Source organism: Ursus maritimus, unplaced genomic scaffold (genome assembly GCF_017311325.1).
Source record: "Ursus maritimus isolate PB19 unplaced genomic scaffold, ASM1731132v1 scaffold_8, whole genome shotgun sequence".
Taxonomy (NCBI): Eukaryota; Metazoa; Chordata; class Mammalia; order Carnivora; family Ursidae; genus Ursus; species Ursus maritimus.
Genome location: NW_024426996.1, coordinates 43,700,284 through 43,713,358, shown reverse-complemented (window position 1 = coordinate 43,713,358; position 13,075 = coordinate 43,700,284). Strand labels below are relative to the sequence as shown.

Below are 13,075 nucleotides of genomic sequence, written 5' to 3'. Positions count from 1 at the left end.
AGACAAAGGCAAATACTATATGATCTTACTTATATATGGAATCTAAAAAACAAAATTAATTTAAAAAAAAATCCAAGCTCATAGATACAGAGAACAGATTGGTGGTTGCCAGAGGCAGGGAGTGGAGGGTGGGTGAAATAGGCGAAGGGGGTCAAAAGCTACAAAGTTTCAGTTATAAAATAAAGAAGTCCTGGGGATATAATATACCACATTATCTAGTCAGTAATACTATGTTGCATATTTGAAAATTGCTAAGGGAATAAAGTGTAAAAGTCATCACAAGTGACTATGGGTAGTAACGGATGTTAAGTACACACATTGTGGTGATCGTTTCATAATATATATACATATCGAATTATTATGCTGCACACCTGAAACCAATATAGTGTTATGTCAATTATACCTCAATTAAAAAAAAAAAAAAGGAAGGGTAAGTGACCTGCCAAAGGACACACGATAGTAAGTGGCGACATCAGGACGTGATGCCAGGTGCATGGAGGTCTGTGACTGCCTGGAATCACAGTGCCTTAACGCTCCCTCATACAGGTAGGCAGTGTGGGGACAGGATCTGCTCCATGCACAAGGAAGAATTCTAAACCCAGAGGAAACGAGCCCCAAAACAGATTTTACGCTTTCAGAAGTCTTCAGAGGATAAAAGAAGAGGAACTGGAGGAGGACCGTGGCACCTGTCTTACCCCAAACGGTCTCTTGCCTTCCACCAGTGAGGGTTATACTTCTCCAGTATCAGGTATTCCTCTGATCTCTTTAATGCTAAGTCACACGGCTCTCTGGGCAGAAAATCATACAGTGCCTTTACTTGGATCTTCTCTTCGGTAACCTCAGAGGGTGGGAGGGGAGGCAGCGGCTTGCGTTTGGACGGTTGCACGTGGTCTCTATTGGACTGTAAAAAGCAAGGAGTGACTTGTTGTACTACTGTTTGGGTAATCTGCACTAAAAAAGAATAGGGATAGAGTACATTTCCCTGCTGCCCCAATTCTTCCATCTGGCTGCACCAAAGCAAAACCCAGAGTGGGATAAACACAGGAAATGACTATAAAACAACTTTGGAATCCGGCAACCCACTCATCATTTTCCAAGTTGTCAAGATCACACATTCTCTTGCCAGCATTGCACTGGATGTTTCTCTTCTCTTTTTTTTTAAATAGCTCTGTGCTTAACACGAGGCTTGAACTCAAGACCCTGAGATCAAGAGTCGCATGCTCCGCGGACTGAGCCAGCCAGGCGCCGCTGGATGGTTTTTAAGCCACAATGCTTAAAATTTGATTTCCACCCCAATAGTTTCACTTTGTTTTATGGGTTTTTCTCTCTTGAGAAAAGACAAACAGCCCTTCCCTTTCACACGCTATTAACTCGTGTTTGGGTTTATCACACTTCTTAAGAACACTGTTTCCTCCAACACTGAACTGAAAATTACTCCTGGGTTCAAAACGGCAGCAGCCAGAATACACATTTTTCCCCATTCGCTGTCTGGTTTCAAATTCTGCCAAAACATAGCAGCGTAGGCTATTTTAACTGGTCTTTTTTTCTTCTGCTCTCTTCTAAGGCATTCATTCACCAACTGTTTATTAAGCCCTTGTTACGTGCCGAGCACGACACTAGATTCTGGGCATGGCAGCAAACAGTACCTCGAGGAGCATAGACCCTAAAAACACAAGCTTCCTCTGTTCCTTCTCCCTCATCAAGAGCATACTCACTCGCTTCTTGCTTGGCAATTCCCTGGACCACAGCCTGCGACGCTGAGGGTATTTTTCTGAAAATTCTTCATCTTTGCTCAGGCTTATTTGTGTTCTTACTTGTCTGAGATGGAAAAACAACCATGTTACCGGTGGTGATCTGAATTCAGGTTATCCAAGCATTCACCAGATATTCATGAACCTAGCACGAAGCTCCAGGTCTCTTTCCAACATCCTCCTTACTTAGAAGACTCTCCACAGGCAAGTTGCTACCTCCCAGAACTGCATTTTCCTCATAAGGAGCTAGAGATGCTAAGAGCATATGGAGTTGTTATGGAATAAAACTGAAGAAACAAATGTCCCCTGTCCAAACCGAACCTGGGGCATATTAAGGTCATAAAATGATGATCATGATAATGAAAAACTCACTCTGCGTCAGGCACAGTGTTTATTGTTTTACATGCATGACCTTGTTTGATGGTACCCATTGTTATAAGTAGACATGATGTAGTGATTAAGAACATGAGTTTGAACCCCAACTCTACCATTTCATAGTGTGGCCTTGGAGAAGCAATGGAACCTCTCTAAGCCTCAATTCCCTCATCTGTAAGATGGAGATTATAAAAACCGTAGGTTTTTGAGAGTTACTTGAGCTAAGAAATGCAAATCTTTTAGCACAGTCTTACACAGAGGACACTCCCGCTAAATGCTAACTGTTACTATTATCATGGTACCTTGTATTTATTCTATACAATCGTCTGCTGGGCATCAAAGTGCAACAGACCCTGATCATTTGGGGGAGATATTCAAATAAATAAGACAGGATTCTTGTCCTTAAAGGGTAAAAATTATTGAACAGAACACAGATATGTAAACAGCAGACACAAAATAAGTATTAAATACAGAACCAAGCCACATGCTATGGAAATGCAATGGAAGGAGCAATTAATGCCAAAGGGATCCAAGATGGATGGTGGAAGACCTGAAATGTGATTTATGCCTTTAGATCGGTGGGCACTCAGCAGGGAGGAAACGGGAGAAGGGTTTCCCAGGCAAAGGGAACAGCAGATACAAAGAGATACAGAGACACAAGAGACAGTAAAGAAGCGGAACGAATGAATTTCCAAGAAGTTGCCCTCAGAAGTAGACTTACCGCTTCTGCAATGAACAGCAGCAACAGCAACAGAAAATCGACTGGATGGTATTATCTGAAAAGCAGATCATTGTGAGAGAGCCATAAGTGCATGATATTGGCTAGATAAGGCCGGTGGTGCTTGTCCAAAGGAGGAAATTCCCAAGGAAAATTCCCAAGGAGAGATAGGAATGATAAAGCATATGCTAGGTCTTGACTCTGCCCTCCTTTGCTAGTGGCAGATGAGAAACTGTCTTGAAAGCAAAAAGAAGTTACTGGCACCCTGGCCAGTGTGGTTTCCCTTCTCAGGCTCTTCTCCCCAGGTCTGGTTTATGCATTTCCTCAGTCTGTGAATGACAAATGACCACTGTATTCTACTTTACCTTGATCAGGGCTAATGTCAGCTAATAAGTGTACAAAAGAATAGGATTCCAAAAGCCACGTTCTCCTAGGAAATCTGAGAGCTGGGATTTTGAATTAGGTCCATCACATTTTTAAAAAAATTTTTAAATATTTTATTATTTAATATTTTATGTTCCTAGAACCTGGATTTCCCCGCCAGCTCTTTCTCATCATGACACCTGACAATGAAGCATTAAGGAAGCAGAGAGTATGTTAGACATGAGTTCTGAGGTTAGACAGACCTGGGTTTGAATCTTCACTGTGTGGGTGACTATATCTGGGATGAGAAGTCTTTGTTTTCCTATCTGCAAAAACAGGATGATCATACCTAACCCATCTGAGAAGCCTTATGAGGCAGAGGCTAATCTCTAACTTTGTGGGTTTGGGGAAGTTACTGAACTGTTCTGTGCTTAAGTTTCCTCATCTGTAAAATGGGAATAATTGGATACCTAGCATGTAAGGCAACTGGGAGCATTAATTAAATCAATTCCTGGAAATCACCTAGAATAGTGCCAGGTATATAGGAAGAGGGTAATCGAGAAGACCTATAATGACTATAGGGTTGTTGAGGAGATTGAATTAGATATCATCCCTAAAGCCCCACGAAAATAGAAGAGGAGTACAAACAGAAGACACCCAGTACAGTCTACCCCTCAGCATCCTCTCTGTGCCCCCAGAACAGGGGATGCAATGGAGTTTCATCAGCCATTATGTTATCACCAGGTGATGTCAGCGTGGTCATACTTCCGCCTGAAACTTAGTACATTAAACATCAGGATACTGGAAGTAAGGTAGGGAAGGAAATAAGAGAAAAGAAGAGTAAATAAAACATAGCTGCTACGATTCCCATATCTACAGCTGTCCTGAGTCCTAAGCTGATGATCATAGATGCCTTCTGTCACCATCCATTCTATGTTCCCCTTTGCCTCTGCCAACACTTAGGCTGAAGAACGTGCTTTACCTGACAGAATAATCCAAATGTTCATTCCTGTGGGATCTGGGTCCTTAGTTGGTCTTGTTTTTATGGAGCTGTTATAATTTTCTACTGACCAGGACTATTTTGAATATTAGGAAAGAAAGCTGGTAAATTCTTTGAATTTCAAAGTCCTCTTTGTCTTCTCTGTGAAGAACCAACCCGGTTTCTTCCTGGTAATCAGGGTACTCATCCCAGCTGCACTGACCTCTTTCTGTGCCAATCAGTTCAGTGATACAAGGAATCCCAAAATGGCCAGAGGGCAATGTCAACCTCCAGTATTCCCTAAGAAAGGGAATTCTCCAAACCCACCAAACCCAAGGTCTTAAATAAAAAGAACAACAATATTCCAGTGGGTTATTCGATGAAATGGTGAGAGGGGCCACTCCAAACACCACTCCTTAGTTCCCCAACTCGCGCATCCTGGCTACGCATTTGTTGCTGGTTTAAAACATTCATTGCGTCCTATAGGATACCCCACCAACACTGCAGAATGTTATCTCCCAGATGTCATAGTAATAACTGGGGATTTAGCAGGCCAGTCCTTTCTCCTATTAAGCCAGCTGCTTCTGAATTATGGAACACCATGGTTAGAAGTATTCAGAGAACCACTGAAGCACAAACAAAACTGAGAAAAGGCTAACAGAATGGATCATCTTGCAGACCTCTGATTTTATCTTTCCATTCTGTCCCCATTCCAAGAGTTTCAGCCACAGTCCTCTCCCCAGATCTTGTCACAAATCTCCTGACCTTGTACTTCCCATGTTCCCAACTAGCAAACCAACTTTTTTTGCCATCACCCATTAGTTATTGTAGATCAGCATCTCAGACTATCTTTTCCTAATTAATATAAACAAACGGATGCACTTTTTGAAGTTCTGGGAGGGTTTTATTTCAGCACTATCTTTCCGGAGACCTCTGAAGGGGCTATAGCACGATGGCTGTTTATTGCCCATCCATATGCATTCAGGATGCAGATCTCTCTATACATCAGGCTTGTTGAGGAACTCCCCTTGAGGCCTCTCATATGAGTTGAAGGAGAAGCAGAAAGAACAGTACTATGTGAATATAAGTCACCTGCTCATGAAGCTATCTTGAGCCTTCTCGATCTCCTGGGGACTACTTTCAAATATACTGCTTCTGTGTTACAATGGATTACTGCTCTTCATGCCTAATTTTATGGTTCATTGAATCAGATAACACTCAGCTTAAGACAGGCGGTTTGAATCACATAAATATTTCATGATCCATGGTTGACCATTCAGTCTTCACCAGCAGCAAGCCAACAGCTACTTTTCAAATTAAAAATAATTATCAGCACAGTGTCAAGGCATTACTCCTAATTCCTGGGGAATCATGCTATGATTTTCATCCTGAGACTTTAGAGGAGCTCCACACAGCTAGCATTTTGCCCTTCATTTCAGGCTGCCAAAAATGATAATTTGAGCAATTGATAATTGAATCATTTCCCCCAGCAATAAGGCTTCCTTGGATCTCTAAATATATGACCAAATAAATCTCAGATCCAATTTGACTCTGTTTCCTGGAGCCACTTCTGATACCAATCATTGTACCAGTCAGGGTTCCAATATGAAACATGACATATTTAAATTAGCATAATTTTAAAAGGGTTCATACACAAAGGGACTAATTACAAAGGCGGGATAAGGGAGTAAAGGAAACTGGGCCTAACAGTAGTGGAACTTTCACCATCCCTAGGTCCAAAAGGACCAGGAAAGTGAAAGAGAGTTAAGTAGAGCTGAAACCCCTTTGATAGGAGCAATGATCTACTCTTGAAAGACACAGCCAATTCAAGGCAACCTCACCATAACTTCCTCCCAGGACTCCCCTTTAGTGTAATCCAACCAGAAGCCAGGGCTTGGAAGCATGTAGAAGCCAACCCCTATAGATTATGTTTCTAGGATAGAGTACAAGGTGGAAAAGAATGAATACCAAGAAGTTGGGCTCACTGAGCCATCGTGGAGTCTGGCCACCATATTTAATCCCTATGGATCATCCTTTCAGGGTAATAGGGTAAATAAGAATAAAGATACTCGACACAGTAATAAAAATATATTAGCTCCCTTTCCTTTCATAGAATTTGACCTTGCAAACCTAGATTCATGCATTAGTTACTTGCCTTTCTCTGATTTGGACACTATCATACTCAGTCTTTGGGCTACAGAAACATTGGTGGTCCAGTGGTAAATTCCATTTCACCGTGGAGACATTGTGCCAGTCCAAGCCCAGGCAAAGATTCATCTTTCCTCCCATTGCTGGTTTATCACTCACCCGACTTAATAACTTTCTCTCTTCTTTTGCCTGGACCCAGAAATCACCCATTTTCCACGGACCATTCGAAGGTTGATTTCTAGACACTAAAAGAAAATAAATAACTGAGTCCCCAAAATCTGCATTATATTATGTATTAGGTTTTGGGATTTCAACTGCTTCTGTCAATGTTCTTCTAGTGTCTACATGAAAAAATGGCCTCTGAGAAAGAGGGAACATTAGCACTTAGGGGCTCTGTCTACTTTAGCGGACTGGCTGTAATTTGCATTCTTGCCAATTGATTCCAGCGTTGTTTTAGAGCCCCATATAGATCTGTATCTATCCGGGCCAAGAGATGCAAAGTCAAATGTAGGTTACAAAAATGAGTGAAGTGGGTCAGAGTATGGTTAGAATGTGGCAAAAATGCTGTGGCCTCACGTAGAGGTATTCAAATTTAAAATTTTAAAAATGCTCCTTCCCTCTCTAGTATCACCATTCCCCTCTCCACTGGATCATTACCATTAGCATACAAATATGCTGTTATTTCCCCCATTAAAAACAAAAGAAACTACTCCATATTATTTCCTTGATCAGCTTTGCTCCCCATTTACAGTAAAATCTAGAAATGCGTCATCTTTACTTGCTGCTTCCAATTCTTCTCTCGTTTTCTCTTAACCCATTCCAGTCAGGCTTTTGTTCCTGCCACTTCCCTCAAACTGCTCTTGTTAGGGTCACCGGTGACCTATGCACCAGTCTATCCCATGGTTAATTCTATGTCCTCATCTTACTTGACCTCTCAGCAGCATTCAACACTCTTCTCTTGGTTTTCTTTCTTTTTGGTCTCTTTTGCCACTTTCTTCTCTTCCTCTCTACCCCCTCAGCCTAGGGCTAATGACAGCCTGCTCCAAAGCTTTTGAGCTCTTCTTTTCTCTGTCTCATTCACTCTTTTGATTATTTCATTCCTTTCTGTGTCTTAAAAACCATCTATCTGCCCATGACATCTAAACGTATACCTCTACCCAGTTCCAGTGCATTCCAGACTTGCATACCCAAATGCAGCCTCAAATTCTCCACTTGGGTGTCTAGTGGACACCTCCAATTCACATGAAGAAATCTGAACATCTTCTTTTCCTTCTTCCCCAGACTTGCTCTACCCGTGCTCTCCATTTTGTCAATAACAATTCCATTTTCCTAGTTGCTCAGGTCGGTGATTTTGGAGTTGTCTTTGACTCCTCTCTTTCTCTCACACCCCAGTCCAATCTGTCAGAAGGCATGCTGATTCTGCCTTAACAACGTATCCAAGAGTTTCAGTTTGGGATGATGAAAATGGTCTGGAGATGGATAGTGGGGATGATTATCTGATAATTCAAATGGACTTAATGCCACTGGACTGTACACTTACAAATAGTTAAAATGGTAAATTTTATGTTATGTATATTTCACCATGTATATTTTCACACACACACACACACACACACACACACACACACACACACACACACACACACACACGCACACACACACACACACACACACGCACACACACACACACACACACACGCACACACACACACACACACACACGCACACACACACACACACACACACACACACACACACACACACACAGACTCTTACTGCTTTTCCCACCCTTCTATTACTACCATGGTCCAAGCCACCATCATTCATCTGGATTATACCAACAGCCTGCTGACTTCTTCCTGCTTCTATCCTAAACTCCCTATGGTCTCTTCTCAGCATAGCAGCCAGAGTAATTAATTTAAAACCTAAGTTGGATCATATTGCTCCTTGTCTCCAAATCCCACAAGGGCTCCCCATTTCATTGACAGTTATAGCCGAATTATTCACACTAGCCTATAAAACCCTCTGTATCTGGACTCCTATTGCCTCTCATTTCTGTCCAAATGCCCTTGCTCATGTCACCCAGCCACACTGCCCTCCTCGCTGCTTCTGAGGCACACCAGGCCTCCTCTCCCCAGTTTCTTTGCTTTTGTCTTGGCTACCCCACTCTCCCCTCCAGGTGTCAACCTTCTTTTTTTTAAATATTTTTTTAAGTTATAGTTGACATAAAATGTTGTATTCATTTCAGGTAATTATGTAATTTTCACCACAATTAGTGTAGTTACCATCCATCACCATACAGTGTTATTACAATATTATTGACTACATTCCCTATGCTGTACTTTTCACCTCTGTGAGTTATTTCATAACTGAAAGCTTGTACCTCTTAATCCCCTTCACCTATTTGCCTGTGACCCCATCTCCCTCTCTTTTGGCAACTAATTTGTTCTCTGTATTTATGAGTTTGTTTCTGTTTTCGTTTGTTCGTTTGTTTTGTTTTTTAGACTCTACATGTAAGCGAAATCATATATTTGTCTCTTCTGTCTTATTTCACTTAGCATAATACCCTCTAGGTCCACCCATGTTGCTGTGAACAGCAAGATTTCATTCTTTCTCATGGCTGAATAATATCCCATTGTATGTATACACCACATCCTCTTTATTCAGTCACCTATCAGTGGGCACTTGGGCTGTATCCATATCTTGGCTATTGTAAATAACGCTGCAGTAAACACAGGGCTGCATATATCTCTTCAAATCAGTGGCTTTGTTTTCTTCAAGTAAATACTCAGAAGTGGAATTACTGGGTCATATGGTCTCAGGGAAGGACCAGAAAAAAAAAAAGGAAAAATAAATCATTGGAACTACAACAAATTAAAAAGCTTTTATAGCAAAGAAAACCATCAACAAAATAAAAAGGCAAACTATTGAATGGGAGAAGATATATGTAAATGATATATTGGATAAGGGGTCAATATCCAAAATATATAAAGAATTCATATAACTCAATACCAAAAAACCGCCACATAACCGTATTAAAAAATTGGCAGAGGATCTGAATAGACATTTTTCCAAAGACACATGAAAAGATGCTCTCAACATTACCAACCACCAGGGAAGTGCAAATCAAACTACGATAAGATATCACATCACACCTGTCAGAATGGCTATTATCAAAAAGACAAGAAATAACAAGTGTTATCGAGCATGTGGAGAAAAGGGAATCCTCGCGCACTGTTGGTGGGAATGTGAATTGGTGCAGCTACCGTGGAAAACAGCTTGGAGGTGCCTCAAAAAAATTAAAAATATAATTACCATCCAACCTTCTTAACTCTCTCCACTCCTTCAAGTCTGCTCGAATCTTACCTTCTCAGTGAAGAATACTTGACTATTATTACTGCCACCTGCACTCCCTGCCTCGGGTATTCCTTACTTTGCTCTACTTTTTTTTTTTTTGGATGGCATTTCTCACCTTCTAACATACTATGTGATTGATTTAGCTTTTTTGTTTTGTTTTTTACTCTCTGTCTCCTCTACTGGAATGTAAATGGGGATCTTTGTCTATTTTGTTCAATTATATCCCAAGAGGCTAGAACAGTTGTTGACATATAATAGCTACACAACGTATATTTGTTGAGTGAATGGATACATGAAGAAATTAGTTTGAAGAAGCATTAAATTATAACCTTTTCAGAGTACCCGCTTGTCTTGATTCCGTCCTAATGGGAAAATGTATTTGGGGACAGAATAAGCAGGTACAATAGGAAGCAGTGAACAGTAAGAGTGGTGATGAAGGATTAAATTATGAAAGTCCTTGAAATAAGGGAGGATAAGACCTTGAGTGCCTACGTAGTAGGAAGTCTCATTAGATACTGGAGAACAATTTAGCCACAGGCCAGAGCAAACTCTGTACTCAGTCTACAAACCTTTGTAAGATGGTCCAGCAAGGTAAGTGATGGCCATCTATGGCCTCATGTTCTAATATAAACTAAAACCATTTGATATCATTGAGACCAAGAAGTGTCTATAGTGGTCACTTTATTCCTTTAATAATCAATAGCATGTTATATTAGTCTCTCTATTTTTCCAAATGCTTGAAATATTTCAAAACTAAAATTTACAGATTAAAAAAAAGGAAAAGCCCCAGAAAATCAGGTAGGCCTGTGGTTAGATTAGTTAAGTGCCTGTTCCAGGACTGAGAACTTTTTATATGTCCATGATTTTTAGTGGTAGTTGCAAAAGGTTTTTTATTTCTCTAATTCAGCCACTGACTTACCTTTTGCCCAACCAGAATTCTCATCTTCCTCATGAGCCCCAATAAGAAAACTATCCCAGTCCTCCCCGCACCCCTCTCTGTCTTCTCTGTGCTGGGGGCAGCTCTCCTGCCACAGCCCCTCATCCCCTGAAAATGTCCACCTATGCAAAGTTCATCTCCACCCTCTTCTTGGTCAGGAGCACCTCTCAACTGTTGAGCTGATCACTGTCCGCTATGGTGCTAAAACCACCAGAGACTCTGAAGATGAGAGTCTCAGCAGCTTGGCAGCCCCACATCCCCTGATCTCACTTATCCCAGCCACAGCTTCTGAACCAGCGCCATTTCACAGGACACAGACACAGCAGCCAAGCTCATTGGGGTTGGGGTTGCCATGATAGGAGTGGCTGTCTCTAGAGCTAGAATTGGGGCTGTGTTTGGGAGCTTAGTATTGGTTATGCCAGGAACCCTCTCTGAAGCAACAGCTCTTACGCCATGCTGGGCTTTGCCCTCTCGGCGGCCATGGGGCTCCTTTGCCTGATGGTGGCCTTTCCCATCCTCTTCGCCATGTGATGGAGCCGTCTCCACCTCCCCATAGGTCTTTCTCCTGTGTCTCGACTGCCCGTATGTTCCTTTTCCTATACATCCCAGGCAGCCTGGGGAAAGTGGTTGGCTCAGGGTTTGACAGAGGGAAGACAAATGAATACTGTATTAATAAGAAAACAAAAAAAGAAAACTACCTGATTGGTTCCCCTTTCTAATCTTCCCATGTCTGAGTAGGATTCCACCACAGAAATCTTGGATTCTTCCTGAGCCCTGTCCCTTATAGCCAATCTGCCATGAATCTGTTCAAATTGTTTCACCGTTTCCTTCTTCTGTCCCCAGCTACCAATCTCATCCAAGTCCTCATCAGCCCACACCTGCATTTCTGTGGTCGCTCATTTAATCCTCATTTAACCCTGTGAAGTAGGTGCCGCTTTACACATGAAGAATCTGACCCAGAGGGGATCCTCCCTGCCGAGAGTCAAGGGCCTTTAAAGTTGAGAGCCAGGATGGGACCCAGGCAGCCTGACTCCAGAGCCTCTGCTCTCAACCTCTGGGCACAGTGTTCGCTCAGTGACTGAATGAACTGGCCAAAGTCCCAGCCTCTGAGCCCTGCCCCTGAGCGTTCTCTCCTTCAATCCATCCTCTAAGTTCATTTCCCTGAAAGTCTGTCTCAGCCAACTGCTCTCCATCCTCAGCTCCTAAAAAGGCTCTCAACTACATATGGCATCAAGATTATACCCTCCTTATGTTCACTGCCTTCCATAACCTGGCCAACTCCACTCCAACTCTCCATGCTCACCGCTCCTCTTGCACCAGCTTCCTCCACCTACTCTGCTCTCACAGACCTCCTGGACACTCCTGCCTCTGGCCTGAAAAGGACTTGCACCGCAATCCACTCCCATCTAATGGTCCTCTGGGCTCCCAGAGCACAAGTGGTCTGTCCTGCCCTGTGGCTTGTCATTGGGCGCCATGTTAGATGGCCATTTAAACAACCATCTTTGCATAGGCTCCATCTCTCACAGGGTTTCTCAATCACACCATAATTGACATTTTAGATTGGATGATTCTTGGAGGGTTGGGGGACACTGTCCTGTGCATGATAGGACGCTTAGCAGCACCTCTATGCACCAGGTGTCAGCAGCAAGCCCTCACCCCTTTTACACCCGCCTCCTCTTCGCAGTTGTGAAAACCAAAAAATTCCCAGGCATTGTCAAGCATCCCTGTGGGGGAGTGGGTTCCACAAAAACCCCTTGATTTTGAGAACCACTGAGCTACACTGTAAGCTCTTCAATGTTGGCACTTCTCCAGAGCATCCAGCATGGGTGCCTGGCACACAGTGAGAACTCAATAAATCGGCCTCCCCAATACCCCCACACCACCACATCACACCTGGGCTCTACATTTCAGTAGCGCATTCTACCACAGGACATCTCACAGCACGATGCTGGCCACAGAACAAGCTAGGCTGACCACAACCTTTTGACTAAGTAGAACAGCAAAGTTGAAGAGAACGGCTTCCGGAGCTTTGACTAGTACTTATAGGTCATAAGCCTAACCTGCTGTCCCAGAAACATTAAATAAAGAAGTAACTTATAGAAAATCAAGCATCAATCCATGAGACGCTAAATGAAATCGTGAAACCTCTCTGGTGTTCAAATGTTTTTTTTCCATATTAGGACAGCACAGGGGGTTGAGTGGGTTTTGGTGTCAGACCAACTCGCAGTCAAATCATGGCTCCATTTTCTTGTGGCAACAATGTGATTCTGGGCAATCACTCAGCAGCCTTCTCTGGAAAATAAAAGGAATGAAACCTACCTTCTAGGAAACGCAGTTCCCCAACATAGCCCTTACTATAAGCAGGTGTTATGCTAAGATCTCACTATACTAACTTACTACCTACGCATTGAAATTGGCCCTGTTATTACCCCATTTTGCAGAGTAAA

The 13,075-nt window shown here is 42.5% G+C and overlaps 1 protein-coding gene and 1 pseudogene across 4 annotated transcripts in view; one reads left to right on the top strand and one right to left on the bottom strand.

Annotated features, from left to right (window-relative positions):
* Nucleotides 1–13,075, bottom strand: part of TXK (TXK tyrosine kinase) — a 57,675-nt gene that overhangs the window by 37,352 nt on the left and 7,248 nt on the right. For 2 of the 4 annotated variants that reach the window (XM_040624989.1, XM_040624990.1), the window contains exons 2-3: nucleotides 2,848–2,902; nucleotides 1,716–1,818 (exon numbers count right to left, since the gene is read on the bottom strand). In XM_040624989.1, the coding sequence (XP_040480923.1) occupies nucleotides 1,716–1,786 (71 nt within the window). In that variant the 5' untranslated portion in view covers nucleotides 1,787–1,818; nucleotides 2,848–2,902. Of the gene's footprint in view, nucleotides 1–695; nucleotides 902–1,715; nucleotides 1,819–2,847; nucleotides 2,934–13,075 lie in introns of those variants that run through there. The other 2 variants (XM_008701458.2, XM_008701457.2) reach the window with 2 other exon arrangements.
* On the top strand, nucleotides 9,575–12,263 carry LOC121101433 (annotated as a pseudogene).